This window comes from Lagenorhynchus albirostris, chromosome 6 (genome assembly GCF_949774975.1).
Source record: "Lagenorhynchus albirostris chromosome 6, mLagAlb1.1, whole genome shotgun sequence".
NCBI classification, from domain to species: Eukaryota; Metazoa; Chordata; class Mammalia; order Artiodactyla; family Delphinidae; genus Lagenorhynchus; species Lagenorhynchus albirostris.
This window is the reverse complement of record NC_083100.1, coordinates 72707236-72728572: the sequence shown is the minus strand read 5'-3', so window position 1 is coordinate 72728572 and position 21337 is coordinate 72707236. Positions and strand designations below refer to the sequence as shown.

Sequence of the window (21337 nt, the reverse complement as noted above, 5' to 3'; positions counted from 1 at the left end):
AGATAAATGCCAAAATGCGTTCCAAGGTTATGGTTCCCATTTACACACTCATCAGTAGCCTGTGATTTTTACCATTGTTCCACATCTTTGCCAAAATTTGATATTGATAAAATGTATTGCCATTTTTGTGGTTTTGTATTGATATCTCATTGTAGTATGAATTTGCGTTTTTCTAATTACTAAAGAGGTTGAGCAACTCACTATTGGCTGTATAGATTTTCTCTTTTCTGAAAGACCTATTCATCTCTTTTGCTTATTTTTGTGTGGGGTTGTCGTGCATTGATCTTTTGATTGTAATAATAAATCCATAAGTCAAAATAATTAACTGCTATATCTAATCCATTCTCTCGAATTACTCTGCTGTTTGGCATATAGCTCCCTTCTAAATGAATTCTTGCCAGGAAATTGAAATCTTTTGGATGAACTGTTTGATTAGAAGTTCAGTATGTAACTGTCTCTAGGCTTCCTAAACAGTTGCAGATTTTTGTAATGCTTCTTATTTCCAAGATATTTTTAAACTATAACTGTGAAAAGTATCTAGTATTCTTTTTAGAATTCTAGAATAGACTCCATATGGTACTGAAGGTGTTTTACTTTTGAGGCATATTCCTAATTCCCAGTACTTCATTCTTTTCTTCTGTAATATCTGTTCCAGTTTCATTATAAGTAAAGCAAAGAAACTTATCTTTGCTACATATGATACTCAGTAATTTTTTTAAATTTTTACTCATAATATTTTGTTCATCTAATGCTTATTTAACAAACTTTTATTCTATATTATTAATATATTGCTTTGAATCAAATTTAAATATTTGTGCTTATTTTCTGTCCTTTATTAGTCTTAATTTGTTCTTAGACATCTTTATTTTATCCTACCAATTTTGAAATGGTTGTTATCAATCATCATAACATTTTCTGAGTGTTCAAAATGAAGTCATGAGATGTGTGTTATACTCCAGATTACTAATGCAAAAGAGTAGGAAAAAATACATAGTCTAATTTATTTCACTGGATAAGACAAAATAAAGTATACTTATTATACTTTGACCAAAAATTATCTGTTAGGAGAGTAAAATGAGTAAGTAGAGGAAAATCCAGTATCTAGTTGATCTTCTATCTCAGAAATTTAGTGAAGATAATTTTGTGGATTAGTGTTATCTGTGGTAAAAGGGATTGTAGTTATTGAGTCTTAGGTTATACCTATATATGACATCCACAGCCTGCAAAGAAAGCCTTAGATAATCACACTAGAATGTATGTGGCCTGCATCCTTGAGCAGAAGAATTTCTTGTTAATTTGTAAGAGTTCACTGTAAGACACACACACACAATATTATGCTAACAGTTTCACACAAAAGCTTATTTGTGTTCAATAAATGTAGCAGTGAAAACACATAACCGTTCATAGTCAGCTTTCCAAAAGGGGTTTCACAAGGTTCAATAGAATGATAAAAACAGAGACCTGAGCAAAGAGGAAATTTAGTAATGAAAGGCTGGGATAAAATGGGAACACAGTTGTAAGAGTTGGTTACAGACTCCTGAGCTTTTTGTGTAGCTGAACAGAAACAGTCAGCACTAAGATTTCCAGTGCCCATCACTCCCTCAGGAAAACACAGCGTCCTGGCCTTCAGGTGCCTTTTTACACAGAGGTGTGTTATGGTAGACGACATTCGGAAAACCCCTGAGGAGCATTCACATCAATTCAGAATGTAGATGTTGTCATATCCTAGTGTCAGCCTCAAGATTCAGAGAACTTTGTTTCCTGATTCTAACACACACCCAGTGCAGGATGCCTCCTGTACCATCCCTGCTACTTGATCATCTGAACTGTGATCAAAGACCTCTTGTGATGGGGAATTGTACCACCTTTGGGGTTATCAGTTTTTGAAATTATGGACATTTGACTCTTCACTCCAAAAGGAAAGACCTCATGAGCTTGCTCTCATGGCTCCAATCTTTAGTTCTATAATGTAATATTAATATATAAATATAATAAAATATAACTATTAGCCAAATTTGCTTCAGAGTATAAAGACAGTAGTAAATTAGGTTAATACAAGTTTGTTACAACACCATTAGTTTTTGGTCTAGCTTTTGGGACCGAAAAGTCTAACTTTACTTGTACTTGGCAGTCCTGAAGAGGTTTATAGACCTTTTGCTTGTCTGCGTGGTCCTTCTCGTCTTCAGGTCACACTTTCTCTTCCTGTTTCATCTGCTGTGCCTCCTGTGTTCTCGGCTAAGCTTTGAGCTCATTGTCCTTGTTCTTGCTCCTGAAGTCCTTTCCTCATCCTTTCATCCTCTCTTGAATGGATGCACTTGTGTTCGTTCCTGTTAATGTGCCACCCATAACTGGACATGTCCCAAGGCACCTGAAGAAAAGGTGTACACTCACTTGTCCCCTTCTTCCTATCACTTTAAATGCTGATATCAATACAGCATAGCATCACCTTGGCTTTGCAGCAGCCTTGTTTCACTCATGGTTCACTCATTCTGCTCTTGAGTCTGAAGTGCCTAAATCTTCTCCCCTGTGTGCTGCTGAGCTAAACTAAATGCAAATCCCTACGTTTATCCCTGGTGTTTTTCTCTCATTAGAGGCAGCTCATCACTGCAGTGTAGCAGTGGTTTTTGTATTTGAATTTCATCACCTGGTAAGTACAGTATTCCTACTCACTGAAGAATTTGAACATGCCTTGTATATTATTATTTACATTATGGCTAAAGTTTTTGGTCAGGGCTGGGCCAAGATCAGAGCTCTCTGGCATTACATTAGAAACCTCTGTAGGTTGGTATATTTTGTTCAGCTATTTACAGATTGTCAGAGTCAGCAGTTGACCTTGTGCCAGCCCCATTTCTATGCTGATTATACCGTAGGGGACTTCTAGCACCATACATGCCTCACCAGAGTCTAGACACACTGCATTTCCACGGTTACACTGCCAAAGAGAAATTAAACCAGCTTAACATGACTTTTCTTTGGCGTGCCCCTTTTTGGTTCTCACAGATCATCTCTTGGACAAAATCCTTGTAAGAATCTCACCCACGATCTATGTCTAGCTCTCTAGTTTGTAACGTGAAGAGAGTCTACTTTCTTCTTTCCAAAAACAGCAATGGCATTTTCCTGCTTCCAGTTTTCTGGCACCTCTTCCATTCTCTGTGATTCTCCAAAGAGCCAGCATGGTTCAGCAACTTATTTGTAAGTTTTCTCAGGTCCCTAAAATGTAATTGCCCAACTCGGGCAAATTGAGATCATTGAGGGAAGCACAGGGCCTAATTTCTCACCCTCTCTTTGCTATATAAGTACCTATTGCTTTTTTTTTTTTCTTTGCTAATGGAGAGAGGTAATAATATTCTGTGACTTTAGTCTTAGCTTGATTCCTTCAACTCCTCAAACTGTTACGAGAACTACAAGTAAGTGAACAGAATACTTGAATAGGTGTATAGCTTGTCAGTATTATGGCATCCCTCCTCTGTCCCATGTTGGTAATGGTATTTGGGGACCGTTCCAGAGATGAGGTGTAGAGAAGCGTCGCGTCCTCAGTTATGCCTGGGTACCCTGGTCATCCTTCTGTATCCCATAGGTGTGATTGCCTGCAATGTCTCCTAGTCTTTGAGGAATCTGAGAATAAAAACATCATACCTACCTATGAAAGTCTCCTCTCTTGCTGAATAGTAGTTTCTTGTACAGATTTATAACCTCTTCACCACCTCTTCCTATCAACTTCAGCATTGTTATTCCATCACTTGTATCTTGCTATACTTTGCCTTGATCTGATTCATATTTTGCTGCCTCAGCTAGATGATGAGCCACTAATGGTCAGTGACCTTGCTTTATGCCTGTATTCCCTTATCACCCTGCATATTACATGGGCAAAGTGGTATTCAGAAAATGCTCATCTGTTGTCATAGATCTGGATAGTCATCAAAAAATAAATAGTATGAAATTATGGATGGTATACTCACAGTGATGTAATGTAATTACAAAAATATAATTTAGTATTTTTCTTTAAACAGTAAGGATCCTCCTATTTTTAGTAGAGAATAATTACTTCCCCAGTGATGTTTCTGTTTCTCTCTTTTTCAAATTCTCTTTGTTCACTGAAATTTTGCTTCTCTTTTTCTTACACATTGGTTGTTTCATGGTATTATACTCTTGATATTTTAAATTTTTGTTTCTTGGCATTATTTGTTTCACTGTTGCATAGTAACATTTTTGTTCTTTGCAACCCACCTGCTTATTTTAAGGTGTGTAGTTTTTCCATGGCATAGAGTGCTTTCATATCTTTACTAGCCTTAAATGCAAAGCTAAGATCTTTGTGGGGCATTTTTTTCTTCATAGACCTTAAACCTTGTACATAATGAGCACTGGTTGAATACAGTTATTTTATCCAGTTGATGGTATTTTAAGTGTACTATTTTATATCTTAACACAACATACATACTAAAAAATAACGATTGCCATAAAGATCATTCCATGGTGTTGTATGAAGAATTAGTAAGCCATTTTGTAAATGAGGAAAGGATGGCTCATGTTCAAGGCACTTAGGTTTTGATCCTGGAGCCACTTACTCCAAGTCTGAAGGTCCTCCTCTCACTTGTCCTTGAGGAGACTCTCCTCCTTGCAGATGAGGCTGCACCCCCAGCCTTGGGCCCCACAGAAACGGGTGATAAAGAATTTGCCTGCTAGACAGTAGTTAAGAATCTGCCTGCAATGTAGGCAGACGGGTTTGGGGACACGGGTTTGATCCCTAGTCTGGGAAGATCCCACATGCCGCAGAGCAACTAAGCCCGTGTGCCACAACTGCTGAGCCTGTGCTCTAGAGCCCACGAGCCGCAACTACTGAGCCCATGTGCCACAACTACTGAAGCCCGTGTGCCTGGAGCCTGTGCTCCGCAACAAGAGAAGCCACCGCAATGAGAAGCCCACGCACCGCAATGAAGAGTATCGCCCACTCGCGGCAACTAGAGAAAGCTCGCGTGCAGCAACAAAGACCCAACACAGCCAAAAGTAAATAAATAAAAATTGTTTTAAAAAGAATATACCTGCTAGAGCTGGCATGAGAACTCCTCATGGAGAGTCCCATTGGGGGAAAATGCTCAAACTCATCAGACCCATTGTCTATTTCTAATATTGTAGGAATAAAGTAACCACTGGTGGCAACCTGGAACCTAACCCCATCTTCACTAATGTGGAAGTCAGGAGAGTAAAGAATGAGATGGAGGCTCAGGTGATATGTCATCTTCCCCTGTCTTATAGACTATGAGTTTGGAAGTAAACAGCAAGCTGATACTGACATTTGATGGAATGGGAAAAAATCCCCAGATCATCCTACAGAAATGAACATTGTGGAAGTTGATAAGAAATCAAAATCCAACAGTAGAGTCATTTTTAGGAGAAAGCTAAAAGAGGAACGTCAGAAACAGCATTTATGGTCTCAAATGTCCATATACAAGTACACAGGGTAACGCATTGAACAAATAAGGTCTCATGAGCATCATAGCACTTGGTCAGATTTGCCTAATGACTGTAATGAGACATGGAAGAGACAGTCAGTCCTTCATTCATGTATTCAATTATTTGGGAAACATTGAGTATCTATTATTATATGCCAGGCACTAGGCTAGTCTCATGGTATGGTAGACTCTACTCTTGAGGAAACAGGCAGAGAGACTGACAGGTAAACAAGTTATTAAAATATTTACAACATTTTAGGTTACACCTTTTTCACATCTTTTGCAAATTTATACAAAGTCCATATCAGATCAATAAGTTTGCCGGCAAACATACCACTCTTAGTATGTGTTTATCTTAGGAGAGGCACCTCATCTTCTGCCAAGAACCCATTTCATTTGTCACAAGCTATGGTCCTGAAAAATAAATTCTCTTTCAACACCAGCTCCATAGCCATTGTCATCTTTGCATAATCAGATTCCTCTAAGGAAACCAAGCTAGCTATAATACTCCACCAATGTTATCTTTATTGCTGGTTATTAATGCCTTGCATTTCTTTTAAATACAGCAGAATTTTGCTTATTTTCAAGCCTTTCATAAGTTTTAACCCCTTTTTCTTCTGTTGAATAAGCCTCTTCTATAATCATAAAGCATTTGCACGTTCATAGGTGTCTTCCTGTGCGTACACTTCTCTGAAAACTGACCCGTATAGCAATCTAGAGTGTTGTTGTTTTGTTCGTGATAAGAAAATCATATTTACTTAATGGTTAACTGTTTAGAAAATTCAGCGATTTTATAGCATCTAACAGCCTTAGTGTCCTCAGTATATTTTTGAGTCCTCTTCCCTAACCCTTTTCACATCATTTTTTGCTATGATGTTGTTTAAGTATTTTCTCAGTGTTTATTATTATCATTCTTATTCTATTGTTATTTTTTAGTATTTGGTAGTACTAGCTATACTTTGGCCCTAGATGTTGCCTTTTAGAAATCAGATAGCCGTCTGGTGTTGTGATCATGGTGTGTAGAATCTGTAGTAGTTCCTAGGAACCATCTGCAAACGCTCAGCCCCTGCCTTTTCCTGCCCAGGAGCGGAGGAGAAAGTGTTAACCCTTTGCCTGCTTGATTGCAGGAGGAATGCCAGCTCCTGAGCAGGCCTCATTGGTGGAGGAGGGGCAACCACAGACCCGCCAGGAAGCTGCCCCCACTGGCCCAGGCATGGAACCCGAGACCACAGCCACCACTATTCTAGCTTCCGTGAAGGAGCAGGTACATCCTCTGATTTTAGACTTTGCAATTAATTATTTCTTCAATGCCTTTAAAAATTAATCTTTCGATGTGTTTTCAATTTGTCTAACGTCCTTGACGCCTTCACGTTTTCTAATTATAAGGTGTTTACATCCCTGAATACATTGGGATGACTGGCAGGTAGAGCCGCTCCAGGTGCCAGTCAGAATCGGAACATGCAGGATACTTGTGCGTCTGCAAGTAAGGACAATATCGGTGGTCATCGGTGTCTCTTGTCTCGCTCACCTTGCAGAGTGTGTGCATGCACGCCAAGCTTCATAAAGCGTGTTTCACATCACTGACTTTTCTGTCAGGACTCTGGCAGCTTGAGGCCTGTGATATCCTTAGATCTGTTGAACGTTTTAACATAGGTATTACATAGGGTTGTCTCAGTGATTTTTGGATAAAAGGCTCTATTTGTTGTGTTTGTCTGAATCAGAGTATACTCATTTTGTGAGCTAATGTTCTAAAACTTGTCACCCTGTGCCAGTTTGCTTAAATGTCCTGTTCATGTTGATTTTTTTAAAGGCACTTAATACTATTTATCCTTCAAACCCAAGTAGCCTTCTAAATTAGATTTTTATCTGGCGGGCTTAGAGAAATTGGGATTACTGGTTTTAATTGTTTAAGATTTAAAAGCTTAATAAGGTGAGTGTAGATGTAAAGCTCCAGGGAGACTTTTCCCTGAGACTTTCCCTCAGAAAACAAACAAGCAGACAAAAAGTATATGCCCTCCGTGAGGGTTATTTTGTTGGTGATAATCTAATAGTAAAATCCTCTTTTTAAATCTTATGATTAAGTGACTGGTCTTTTTTTCTCAAGAGATACAAGCTAGATGTTGAATATAGGCTGGAATTATTTTTTGAAAAATCAGTATCAGCAGCTCAAATGAGTAATGATGACAAAGAATGAAGGCATGTTGAAAACTTCATTATTTTACTGTTTGCTGTAACTTAAAGCTGAGTATTGTATGAAAGATTGCTCTAGAACTAGGAGATGTGTCAGCCATTAGAGCTGTACTTTCAAGAAAAAAATGATTTCACAACTTACCCTAGTAGCAAGCTGTCAAAATATTTTTTCATTCCTCACAGAAATTTGAAGTTTTTAAACATTTCACAAACTAGGAATTTGAGAAGACACAAGAAAATTAGAGTCAGTACTGTTTCTGTTTTCCACTAAACTATAGATTATCTAAGCTTCTGTCACCTTTAGGGAGGAAAAAAAGGACTCTTTTCTCATAGTTGTTGAGATCTGACCCAAGGAGCTATAAAATGAAACGGCTCTGATTTATTTGCGGCTCTTAGCTTGTACTGCGTTTTGGTGAAACATGATGGTAAATTTATCAAAATGCCCAGAACTAACTTCAGACCAGAAACTGTGTTCAGTAGGCATAGCAACAGGAACTATTGTGTTTGTACCTTGAAACCAGATAATCCTGCATGTTGAAGAAAATTGGAAACCTATCATGATTTTTGCCCTGTAATTCCTTGACGGCCTCAGATGACTTCAAAATTTTATCTTTTGGCAAAGAATAGAATTCTGAATGGATGTTTTGTGGGAGAAAGCAAAAGGGGTTCTGGTTTCTCGAGGTAACCAAAAAAAAATACAGATATTTGTTAGAATTATCGTATGTCTACCACTTTATTTAGTTAGTGGGAAGAGATACTCATCTATTCTTGTTCTAAGAATTTGAGTCCATTAATACACATTTACAGTTTTCATTCTTAATTTCTTTTAAGATTGTCAGTGTTCATTACTCAGTGCTTTAATCATTCAACCCAAGACACCATATCTATCTCTTGTTCCAAGATATTTGCCTGATTTTAAATAGCTAACTCTAGTTCCCATAGGATTTTTGTGGTACCAGGCAAGATACTCTAATTTCTCCATAGTAAAAATTTCTTAGACTTTCCTGAAATATGTCACTCATTTTTGTCTGTCAAATGAGACAGAGCACAAAAAAGTTAGCTAGGAATAAGAAAGTTAACTACTATTTACCTTATATATTTGATTTTAAAATACTAGTCAGAATATCAGTTCTTAGTTGCATTAGACTCAAATGATAGTTAATTTTAGATTATGTCCTTGGTCATGTTTTGTATCAAAAGAGCAGTATTCTTGGGTGGGATGTGTAATTATAGGAGAAAAAAAAGGGTGCCTCATTTTCATAGCCATGAGGTGATAGGATCAGCTCTGCTGATCTCAAGGAACAGACCTTGTTTGGTGGCAGCCATCTATCAGGAAGGATGTTTCGTTCGGGTACAGAGACCCCTTTAGTGCAAGGGGGGATGTGGCTGGGTTCCCATCATGGCTCTACTACTTATTGTGTGATCTTGAGAAAATTATTAACCTCTCTGTGCCTCAGTTTCTCATCTATAAAATGAGGATAATAATAGTTATTGAAAACATTAAATTAACCTGTGCAAAATTTTTATACTGCCTGACACTTAGTAAATGCTCATAGTAAAGCCTAATATTACTATTATCGTCATCTCTGCATAAGAAGAAAATGCCCTCCTTAAGAGAAGCTGGTGGTTTTACTTTTAAATATGTATCTATAGGGATTGAGTGACACTTCTTTCAGGATACTGATATGAAGACAAAAACTTTCTGAATATTTAGCCATGTTTATGTTGCGACAGTGTTTACTTCTGCATGACATTAAACTTTCCAAACTTCACCATACTGGTCTCACCAGTTAAAACAGCTTTATGTATTTATTATAAGAAATGGAGCATGTGAAAATAAATTTTATAAACATGCTGATGTAGTACAACCCAAACATAATGTCAAGACACTTGGTTAAAGAAGTGGAAAGTAATATATTTCAACATGCAACTGAATTTTGAGAGGAGGAGTCTGTGTTCTTCTTGTAAATTATATCAAGCCACTAAAATACTTCACATGAATTCCCCCTGGGTAATTCATTGTAAGTAGTAGGGAAGGGAAGTGACCAGTAGCAGTCTTGTTAACAAATCATTAGTCTGTTAATATCTGAAATTGGATTTAGGATGTCATAGGAACAATGAAATCTTCCTGTACTGGGCCACACTTTCCCTAGGATCCTCCCGTGCCGGAAGCTGTTCCTTATTTCTTGACAAAATGCTGAGATTCATATTCTCTCTCTTTTATGAAGCGATGACCTTTCACATTGATGTCAGTCACATAGATGCATACATGTGCAGTTATAGAAAAAGTCCTTGGTCTTTTGCAGATAGAAAGAAGGAACCTACTTCTGTTCAAGTGCTACCTCTTTCATGAAGCCACGTTCACCCCAGCCTGAAGTCAACTCTCTCCTGATCTTCTTTAGCACTTTATACCACGGCTGTGACTCTTATCATATGCTCCTTTGGATGATATAATAAAAACCTACCTAAGGATAGAGCTGTGTTTTATATGTTGCTTCACACACATGTTACAGGCCACTCCTCGCCTGGGCCCTTGAATATACTAGAGCTGCAATAAATGATTGTTCAAGGAAGGAGTAGATAAATAATGCTGACTATCAGATCACTTTGTCACCAACTGGCTGTTTTGTGAGGATAATGGAATCTGTTGCCACATTCATAGAAACATTACTAAGCAAGAGAATCTCACAGACAGCACTTAGAAAACTAGTTACCCAGCTGTACGTTCTTGTCTTTAAGACAATTTGAATTGCACTATATCCTATTGATTTAGAAATTAAATCTGATCTCTGCATGGAGCAAACAAAAATTTTATTTCATATGGATGGTCAAATAATGGCATAGGTGTTTTGTAAATATGAAATAAATTTATATTCCATCTTCTATCTGTCCAACTTAGTTGAAAATTAAGTGTAGGGAAGGAAAGGATGTGGTTTGTCTCGGTGATGTCACAAAATATCCACCGGCCTCATGTATACCAGGTAATCACAGAAGAAATGCCTTTCAGTTAAGGATTGTACTTTAAGAGAAATAAAAAGCCCATGGGAAAAACAAAGTAATGTGATCCTTGGACTCGAACGTAAAGTTACAGGAAGTATGTTGAACTTAAGCTACCAGGTGGTTGCTGGCTGTAATCAGGATCATCATTTGGCAGCTTCTACTGTTCAGCTCAACTCCTAATGAAAATCCGGGAGTCCAAGATGAATATAGATGGTGGAAACACATTTTTTTGTATCCTGATAGTTTTCAGGCTACCTTGAGAATAATCTAGTGCCTAGCTTAACATCTTGTAAAAGAAATATGGCCAAATGTGGTGCCCTCAGAGAGCCTTGCCTCCTCTTGTGAAAACCTTAGACTAAAGTGATTGATTCGTCCTTGAAATGGACAGCACACCTTTGGATACAGAGGAATTGGAATTTGATAAGACATTGACTTATCCAGAAATTCGCTGCCACCCCCTGCAACTTAGATGTGTCAGCGTGCTAACTTCACAGGCTCAAGGAAGCAGTGAGCCAAGGGCCCCGAGCAGGCTATTACTATCAATTGGGAAAGTATATAGTAGTCTTATAATTAATAGAACGTCATCCTGGATTGTAGAAACACTCTAAAAGACCATATGGCCAATCCTGGATAGGGTTAAATACTTTTCATAGCTCTATAAAGGTGCAAGTTGATTTACATTCTATAAAATCACGCATGTAATATTTATTACACTCTTTCATCTTCTGTTGTAAAGTTTCTTGAATAATTGAGACCCCTATTTGAACTTGGCCTTACTCCCTAGGTGCTCTAACTTCCATTGTTCTCCCACAAACCACACCCTCTTATTTTTGGTTTATGATTTAAGAAGTTTGGAATCCAGATTTAAGATTGAGGCCAATCCAGGTAGCATGAAATGGTAAGCAAAGAATAGATTTGGTAAAACATTGCTAATTTTACTCTTACTCTGGTGAAGTCCTAAATTAGATTCTGTGTGTAGTTCTTTTGTTACCTTTGATGAGTGAAAATTGCACTGTTCTTCACTTGTGAGGCTTTCAAAGAGAATACCACCTCTCAAGATAGTATCTGACTTTGTGAAAATTACAATTCTACCTTCAGTGTGTCCCTATTAGTTTAAGTGATATTTAAATATTACAGAGTGAAATGAGTCATTAGAGATCCTTAATTTTTGAAGATAAAAAAGGAAATTTGGAGCCCAACTGTGTCCTACTGATATTACTTCATTTTTACGTGGATATGTTAGCTTCAGTAATTACACACCCTTTCCTGTATGGCAGAATGCCCAGAACTGAACAGATTCCAGTACAATTATTTACTTTATTTCTCTGAAACCGAAACAGCTCAACTGTTGTACACCTGCCTTTGCAACTCCCTTTTATTTGGCCCCTAAGTTTATTTACAATGAAATAGTTCTCCCTGACACACCTCAACCACATGCAGAAGACAAAATTTTTACTTCAGCTGTAAACAAGCACAGTTTGTAGCTTAGCTAAAAGCACTGTACTGTAAGTACAATTCCTGAAGCTTCACGTTTTTCCTTTTAGTAACTTAGTAATTTTTCCTCTTGGTAACTGAATTATCCTGGCAATTGTAATTATTGTGTAATGCATAGGGAAGTCTTCTGTGCCTGAACTGCGTCATCAAACACAAGGTAAGATTGGATCTTTTCTTAGTGACTTCTGTGGGATCATCAAATTTCACAGCTTTACCTCTTTAATATTATGGAAATCAGGTTCAAAATGAGGTCAAGTGGTAGAGGTCTTGTGACAGTCTTTGACCTGGATTCAAGAATTCTTAACACTGATGCTTGGTTCTCAAGAGATCAGTCCTTTTAAGTTGCATGTGACATGGTCAAAATTTAACGTTTCTCTTCCATGTGTTAATGATGTGTAGCGTATCCCGCGCTTCAAGTATCTCTGTGGTTAAACGATACAAAAGAGTATAGCCAACAGATTTATTCAGTATTTGAGTGTACAAAAAAAAAAATAGTCCTTAGATTGCCAAGTTAGCTAACAACAAGCATGTACACTTTTACATCTGCTCATGTTTTCCAGTAGTCTGATGAATGATCAACTGGACTTGTGAGCACAGTTCCCAGGCTTACATGTCCTAGGCATACATTTTGAATACCTGAGTTTTTGTTCTGTTTGATTCCACTGGAGACATCTTTTTAGGTGTATTGACACCGTAGGTGGTTTGTTTTATTTTACTTTGTTTTTCTTGAAGAGCTCTTAAATTCCAGGAATTTGAACAGATTTTGTCTGGCTCTTCACATATAGCTGAATTATACTTGCAGACATGATATGCATAGTAGGTGCCCCCAAAGTATTTATTGGGTAAATGAACTAAGAATGTAAAAATGCTTACTCTCCCACTGTAGTTGTTTTACACTGGCTTTTAACTAGATAAAAAAATATTGATTGAAAGCCTACTGTGAGCAAAGACTGCCCAGGAAAGAGTCGGGAGGGATGGTAAGGAGACCTATGAAGATGGTCTGTTTCATACAGTTTCTACCCTCAGAAGAATGCAGTCACAAACCTTATTGTATATTTTTATGTGTGGTAATTGGCATATAATGAATATTCATTAATTGGAACCACAAAATCCAAGAATATATGTACTTTTGCCCCCATTTTAGTTAAGCAGCCTATAGATTGTATTATGTCGGTTTTATGTAAATTTGTTAATTTAGGCATTATTAACTTTAACTTTTACCATTGAATTAGCTTTACCTTTGGTTAACATTTGAAAGCAATAGAATATTTTTCCTTTATTAACACTTAAAGTCAACCCCGACTTTCCATGTTTAAAACAATAATTTCCTTTTCAGTTGAATAACTCAGTTCACAATTCCTGTTCAGAGTTAAATTATGAATATATGGAATAATCTTTCCCCTGTACGTGCAAACTATATGCTACTGAACGTGAAATGAGTGACTGCTGATTGATGAGATTAAATGGGTTACAGGATTATTCAGCGTTGAATTCTCTACGCTGAATGATTGTTTTTCTTTTTAGAGTCACTTCTGGAGAGAAAAATACTTCAGAAACATACTTTTTCCCTCAGGAATAACCCTAAAGTTACTCCATAGCGATAGCGAAACAGGCTGTCTTCATGTTTGTGTTCTCAATTTCTAAATTGCCGTTTTTGTTACTTTTGCAGAAAGGGATCCATACGGTCTTACTGCATCTGTTTTTATTTTATGCGTGTATTCTTTCCAGAGTGATCGGATCTACTTGTACCTCAGCAAAGTAATTTAGGTTTTGATTATTTCATTTTAGGCGTTCCTAAGAAAAATTATTTAAAATGTAAAGTTTTTTTCAAGTAATGCAAAGATAAATCTATGTCTTAGCTTATAGAATCTTAAGAGTTTTTATGCACTGAAACCTTAATAATATAGGGATTGAAAATAATAGAAACACTCTGCAAGCAAATTGAAAGAACACATTATTGAAACATGAAGATAAATGCATGTTATAAAGTTAAATTCGATGTAAATCATATTTCAGATATGAAAATGGCTATCATAAATTGAAAGATAGTTTTCGTAGAATTGAAATCTCTTGGCTCTTGAAAGAAAATTTAATTTTCCTTTAAAAATTGGAGACCTAGTCATTTCAAACTTGTATTTTAATTTGTAGACCTTTACATATGAAAATTCCTATAAAGCAGCACGACATCAGAAAAGTATTCATCATGTGGTATTATCTACTGTAATAGGCATATGTCTGATTTATAAGTTTTCCTAAAATCATTCCTAAAGTTTAAATCAAGATAAAAGTCCTCAGCCACTGCATATGGCCTTCTAATAAGCTATTCTGGGGGAATCAATTCTTACTATTTCCTCTATATTTAGCATCTCTGCATCTGTTGTTCCTTTACAAATTGCATCAAAAGTTGAGATAAACCATCATTTCTCCCCTTTGCAAAATATTTTCATGAATTGTTTTATTAATAAAAGAGTAAACCTGTCTTGCCCAAGTCTAGAATAAATTGGCACCTCCTTTTTTCACTCACGACCTTAGCTACCTCATATATTTCTTGCTTAAAAGCAACAGTTGTTGGAAGGGGGCAGGCTTACTGGAGCTTTTCTCTTGCACCCATTTTCTCATTTGTTTCTTAATAAGGTGAATATTGTTTTTTCTGTAATGTAAACAGTGAACGGCAGGATCTTGATTTTTCTTTTAGTTAAGGTATAATGAGAAAGTGAATTCTTATTAAATTATTTTGTGGAAAAATATCGTAGTAATTGCTGCTGTTGGCATTATTCTCAGCTGATTGATTAGAAGATTTGATGGTCTGTAGGTAAGAATATGAAATTTATATTTGTATAGCTGTGGATACTGAACAGAATGCTCTTTCACTTAGTTTATTTGATCTGCACTATAGAATAGGGAAAACATTTTATTCATGCAAAATACTTCATGCATGCAAAACTTTTATTTGGTTGAATTTATTTTTTAAATTCGTAACCCTTGATAAAACTTCTTTTGAGTTCCCATTAAAAACCCTGAAGACACTCACCCTATTGTCAGAGTTGGAGAGGAGTTCTACTATAAGGACAATCGAACAGGATTGAGAAGAATGGTTAGTGGATTATCTGTGCTAGGTCTTCCATTCTAAGGACAAAGACCCTACATTGCTTTTATTGGGCTTGCCAGCTTTTTGATACAACCAGATTGCTGTCTCTTCCCTCTCTACCACCATCACCCCCACCACTACTACTACCAGAAGCAAATGAAAAATTTTAGAAAAGATTTTAATTAAAACCTTGAATTATGCAGATAGTTATTATTATTACCCCCATTTACAAATGGGAAAATGGAAACTCAGGAAAAGTTGAGTAAGTTGCCCACACTTACACAATTAATAAATAGGGCATCTGGTATTCATATCCAGGCAGTTACAGTCTAGAGATGCATACTAAATAGTTAAAATCTACAGTGGAGTCAATAGAGAAAACTGGATACAGAAGAAAATCGAAGCACTGATGTTGATAAGATTATTTGAGAAGTTATCTTGGAATATAGAGGAAGAGAATAAAAAGGATATGATAGATGTCATTAGACATGGAGGTCATAGAGAATAAATCTGCCATAAGCATTGTGGATGTTCCTGAGAAATATTTTAGAATAACTGGAGCAGAAGCAATACTTAAATATAATTTTAGAACAGATTTTCTAAGCAGAAAATAAAGTCCTGAGTATATAGATTTGAAGGGGTCAGCATATTACAGGCATCACCTGTGGAAGAGAGACCTGTCTAGGAATGACTTTGACAAAATTTTGTATTTACAAAGTTAATGGGGAAAAAGACTCTACAAGAATCCAGATTAAACAAATAGTTTATCTGCAAAAGGTAAAATCAGACTGACATATAGCTATAGCTTGGTGTAGAGCAACTGTGTTTAGAGTATTGAGGGGGAAAAAATGCTTATAGTCCAAGAGGTTTATACCCAGCTAAATTGTCTTCCATGTGTGAAGAATGAAAAAGATACTCTCAGACATTCAACTCATGTTGAATGTGTTGAACTCATGAAATGTGTTCTCTCTTGTACCCTGGTACCCTTCAATAGTTGAAGATGTGTTCCCTTCAGAGAGTAATCAAATTTAAGACTCAAGGATGAGAAATTTATGATATAAAGTAACTAGTGCATCATCTCTTACTCAATTAAGATTCCAAACCAGGAATCAAGGGTTATTATGTGCTATCAATTCGATTTTGCAGTTCTTCTCCAGTGCTTTCCTGCTTCTCATGGTCCCCAATCTATATACTCCTTCAGGTAGTTCAGATGGATATGTTACTCTGGTGACTGTCCCTATTAGCCATTGGTACTATTCTGATTCACTCTTGATAATAGGAGGTAAACTGCTTACATATTTTAGATACTCCACAGGGAGAATGCCCAGTCAATGGTAGGGCATCATTTAGACATTTAGTGGCATTTTTCATTGTCCCAGCACTTAAGATGTTTTGCCACCTATAAACTTATATTGAATGTTTTGAGTCATGGTTTGTTGGCTTATTGGATTTGCACAGACAAAAAGAAAAAGAAAAAAAAAAGACATCTTGGGCTTCCTTGGTGGTGCAGTGGTTTAGAGTCCGCCTGCCGATGCAGGGAACATGGGTTCATTCGTGCCCCGGTCCGGGAAGATCCCACATGCCGCGGAGCGGCTGGGCCCGTGAGCCATGGCCGCTGAGCCTGCGCGTCCAGAGCCTGTGCTCCGCAATGGGAGAGGCCACAACAGTGAGAGGCCCACGTACTGCAAAAAAAAAACAAAAAAAACTTCAGTTTGAGCTGGGAACAAATTCCTATACATGTTTTTATCTTTGTTGGATCTATGAGTGCTTTAATTGTGTTTAAAACATCAGTGTTGGTAATATCATCTTTGTTATGTTAAGATATATATTCACTTAGAAAAGTCTTGTAAGGAAATTCCCAAAGGTATTCTGGACTATGAAGAATAGAACTGTGTCCTTAGCACAGGACAAGGTAATCGACAGAAGTTTAGTAGGTACCTATCAAATGAGTGAATAAAGTGAATGAAATCTGTGCAGAGTAATTAGAAATGAGAAAGGAAAAACAGAGAAAAGAGGTATTTGACATTAACAGACAGTTGACAAAAGAAGGGATATAAATAACTAATGTACATATGAAATAATATTTTTAGCTGACTAGTAATTGCAGTAATACATATTAAAATAATGAGACTATATCTGCCTTTCATATTGGCAACAGTTAAAGATTAAAACGGTGTGAGCATAGTGATGTTAGCGATTTCATGCAGTATCGGTGAGAGTAAATTGGCACAACCATTTTGGAAACCACTTTGGTCCAATAATTCCAATTCTAGGTGTCCAGTCTAAGGAAATAGTAAATGTTAACACAAAAATATTAGTCCTAGTGATGTTTATAATATCTAAAAATTGGCAACAACTTGATTGTCCAATACAAGTAGAATGATTGCATAACAGTAGTACACAAATATGATGGGCTTTGCACAGCTTAAAAATCACACTTCTAGGGCTTCCCTGGTGGCGCAGTGGTTGTGAATCTGCCTGCCGATTCAGGGGACACGGGTTCGTGCCCCAGTCCGGGAAGATCCCACATGGAGCGGAACGTCTAGGTCCGTGATCCATGGCCGCTGAGCCTGCGCGTCTGGAGCCTGTGCTCCGCAACCGGAGAGGCCACAACAGTGAGAGGCCTGCGTACCACAAAATTTAAAAAAAATAAAAATAAATCACACTTCTAAAGAATTTTTAATGACAGGAAAACTTAACAATACAAAGGAAAAAATAAGGCATCTAACCATATATGTACAAATTTGCTATAGAAATACATGCATATCTGTGTGTGTGCACACACATACACACAAACAAATGCATGTGCACTCATTAATAAAAACAAGAGACACTCCTAAATATTGAGTAAGTATCTTCAGGCTTTCTCCCTTGTATTTTGCAAATTTCCTTACAAAAATCATGTAATGCTTAATAAAAATTCTAAAGCCATAAAGTAATCTGGCTGAGGTTTTTGAAGTTTTCCAAAAGATAATAATAAAAGGTTACCATAGACTAAGGTTGACAGAGAAGGAAAGGAAAGAAGTGTATGTAAGTTACAGGATGTGGAACATTTGTCAGATAACTCATGGTTGAAATGGAAAATTTAGCATGGCTGTGATGGCAGTCTTCAGATAGGGTATCACGGCACAGTGGTTAAGAGCAGGGGCTCCCATGACTACCCCTGGCTGTGCCGTGTGACTTCAGGTTACTTCAGATGGAGGCTTCTGTGTCTTCATTTGTAAAATGACGATAATGGCTCCAATCTTACTAAAATAGTGAGTACTCAGTAAAGGTTCACTGCAGTTGTTATCTCTGAGAGGATATGTAGAAAGCTTGTGGAAGCATTATGTTCTAGCCCGGGGCCACTTGGGAAGGACCTGCATCCAAACTGAAGAATACTCAAAGGCAAGGGCCAAGGCTGAGACCTGGCCCACTGAAGGGGTTCCATCCAGAGGACCAGGCAGAGGTTATATGCCTTAGGGCCCTTACGGCGTAATGCCGATGAAGCTGATGGGAGGAGCCAACATCTGTCTGGACCCATGGAGATATGGTTGTGTCATCTTACAGTAATTCTGCAAATCCAGCTCTTTGCAGATATCTTTACATAGTATATTCAGAAGTCTAGTTAAGAGATTCCTGAGATATATCTTTACCAGTTGCCTTGGAGGGCTTTTCTACAAAGTATCATTAAGTAAGAAAAGGAAGATGCAGAGAAGTGTACCAAACACCCATTTTTTTGGATTGCCCCACTGCAGGATATAAACTGCAAGGATGCTTTCCACTATATTCCAGAGCTTAGAGTAGTGTCTGGTACTAATCAGCTCTCAGTACCTGTTGAAAATATATTTGTTGGAAATGTTTGTGTATTCATGGAAAATAAGTAGGGAACAAAATACAAACATACTAGTGCACATCAAACTCACATTCATTACCTAGGGATGGTGAGGGAGGAAGTAAGAAGCCCCTTCCCCCAAAAACAGAGTAGGAGGGGGATATAGATCTAAAGTAAAAAAAATATAAAGTTTCCTCATGACATGTGTATGAAAGTTTATAGCTGACCATTTTTTCCCTTCCATTAGAAAAATCAATTCTGTCCAAAAGTGATAGTCATAAGAGATTTGTTCAAAAATGGATGTTTGTGTCTGAAGTGAAATGGTGGTCCTTGCATCTTAACCAGGACCACACCACACTTGGGCTTCCTTTGCTTGTGCAGACATCCACCTCTCCAACCCCACAGCCTAGTAACAGCGGACTGACTACTTCTCAAAATGATGTCACTCTTTTGGGGGGTGGGAAGCGAAGCATCTGTACTGACATGATTATATTTTCCAGCTTTTATGTGCTTCCAGCAATATTTCATATTTCATTGAAAATGTAGCTTTAGTGAGTCATGTCTAAGCCTGAAGAAACACTGGTGCTTTTACAAAGAAGTTGAGAGTTTGTCACTGCTGAGATGGTGCATACCTCTAATCTGTTCTTGCCTTCCATAACCTGGATGCAATCCAAACCCAATTGTATCCACTCTGACTGATTTATTTGAACTGGCAGAGCTTACGTCGGTAGACTCTTAAGTGTTCCCTTATGATATATTCCTACACAGAAGGAAGTAAATGTAGTAATTAGGACTGTCTTATTTTATGACTAGAACTATGCAAAAAATATGGAGCCATTTCCAATACAATACTTGTGTCTGGAAAATAACATCCCAGCTTCAAAATCCTTTATCCAGGCGGACTAGAAGTGCACAACAAAATAGAGTAGATTGACCACAAAATATTGCAAAGTACAAGATCCCGTTTGTATTCTGTGACTGTTTTAGCTAGCATTTTGACTACCCGAAATAGGTTTTTAAACATCTTGAGAAAACCATGTTCCCAAGTACAGGTTTTGATTCCCGTAGCAGATTAGTACTGGCAAGTTGGAAGGTCAAGCACCTTTACAGCTCAGAAAAATGTCAAATGGCCACCTGAGAGCCAGGCGGGGAAGGACAAGGGCGTTAACCAGGAGAACTGAGCCAAAGAAGCCCAGCTCTCTCCCTTTCCCTTTAGCTGGCTGCTCCGGAGGGCGCTGCTGGGCAGGCCAGTCACGATCAGCCCTTCAGCAAGGGCATCCTCACAGCCAGCCAGCCAGCCCCTGAGACCCTCTAGAAGAGGCACACAGAGCCCTGGGGGGGCTACAGTTTGTCCTGAGGACATCACTGTACCATAGTGAATATTTTTAAATGTTAGGCTTGTTACTATTTATGGTAATAATCTGATAAGCCTAACTCATCAGTGAACTCTTGGAGAGTTTCACTGTACTCTTGTAAAGAATTCAGTAGTTTCTTGGTAGAATGGGAAGAATGTAGACATTGATGTCAGGCCGACCTGGGTTCAAATCCAGAGTCCCACAAAGAGCTTTATGCTATTGGGCAAGCCCCTTAACCTCTCATCGCCTGTTTCCTCTGTAAAATTACAACAATGCCCAGTTTGTAGGGTATAGGTCTTATATTTTAAAATGCTAATAAAGTGCTTGGTACTTAATAGGTGGTCAAGCCCCTCTTTAGAAGCAGAGCTGTCTCAGGTGTTTTGTAAATATTGAAGTTTTCTGTCTTTGGGGTTTTAGTGATAAAACTGGCATTAGATCTAATTGCCCCTGAAATGGCCACAGCAAAATGAAGCCACCCACCAGTGTTGAGTGTTGTTTACTCTATTGCTCTTTGTTTCCCGCAGAGCATTAAGTTTGTTTTTCATCTTCATCTACCAGAAATCTTTAATTCCCAATCTTTCAGTTTTGTTCGGTGAGTTGAGGAAATCCCACACGCACCTCCTTTTTCTTGTTAAAGCCTGCCTTAGGACTCGTCCTTACCTGAAATGCATTTGAACATTCTGCAGTCCAAAATAATGTAGTACGATTATTCTGAAAGAACTCTCTGTTGGATCCGAGAAGCCATTAATTGTTTTGAGAATATGAGCCATGACTGCTTGAAGTGGTAGATTCTGACTCAGTGCAGGATGACGCGCTGAAGCAATCTGGTATGCTTCAGGTCCTGCAGCCATCACGGGGGGGTGGGCAGTGCTCTGTTTTGAACCCCAACCCCTTAAAGGAGATTGTCAGACCATCATATTGCAAAGAATCCACTCATTTCCTTCAA

The 21337-nt window shown here is 37.7% G+C and overlaps 1 protein-coding gene across 13 annotated transcripts in view; it reads left to right on the top strand.

Annotated features, from left to right (window-relative positions):
* PKP4 (plakophilin 4) overlaps nucleotides 1-21337 on the top strand; it is a 251769-nt gene that overhangs the window by 76355 nt on the left and 154077 nt on the right. For 3 of the 13 annotated variants that reach the window (XM_060152837.1, XM_060152840.1, XM_060152834.1), the window contains exons 1-2: nucleotides 4907-5004; nucleotides 6578-6714. In XM_060152837.1, the coding sequence (XP_060008820.1) occupies nucleotides 4911-5004; nucleotides 6578-6714 (231 nt within the window). In that variant the 5' untranslated portion in view covers nucleotides 4907-4910. Of the gene's footprint in view, nucleotides 1-4896; nucleotides 5005-6577; nucleotides 6715-21337 lie in introns of those variants that run through there. The other 10 variants (XM_060152839.1, XM_060152836.1, XM_060152838.1 and 7 more) reach the window with 7 other exon arrangements.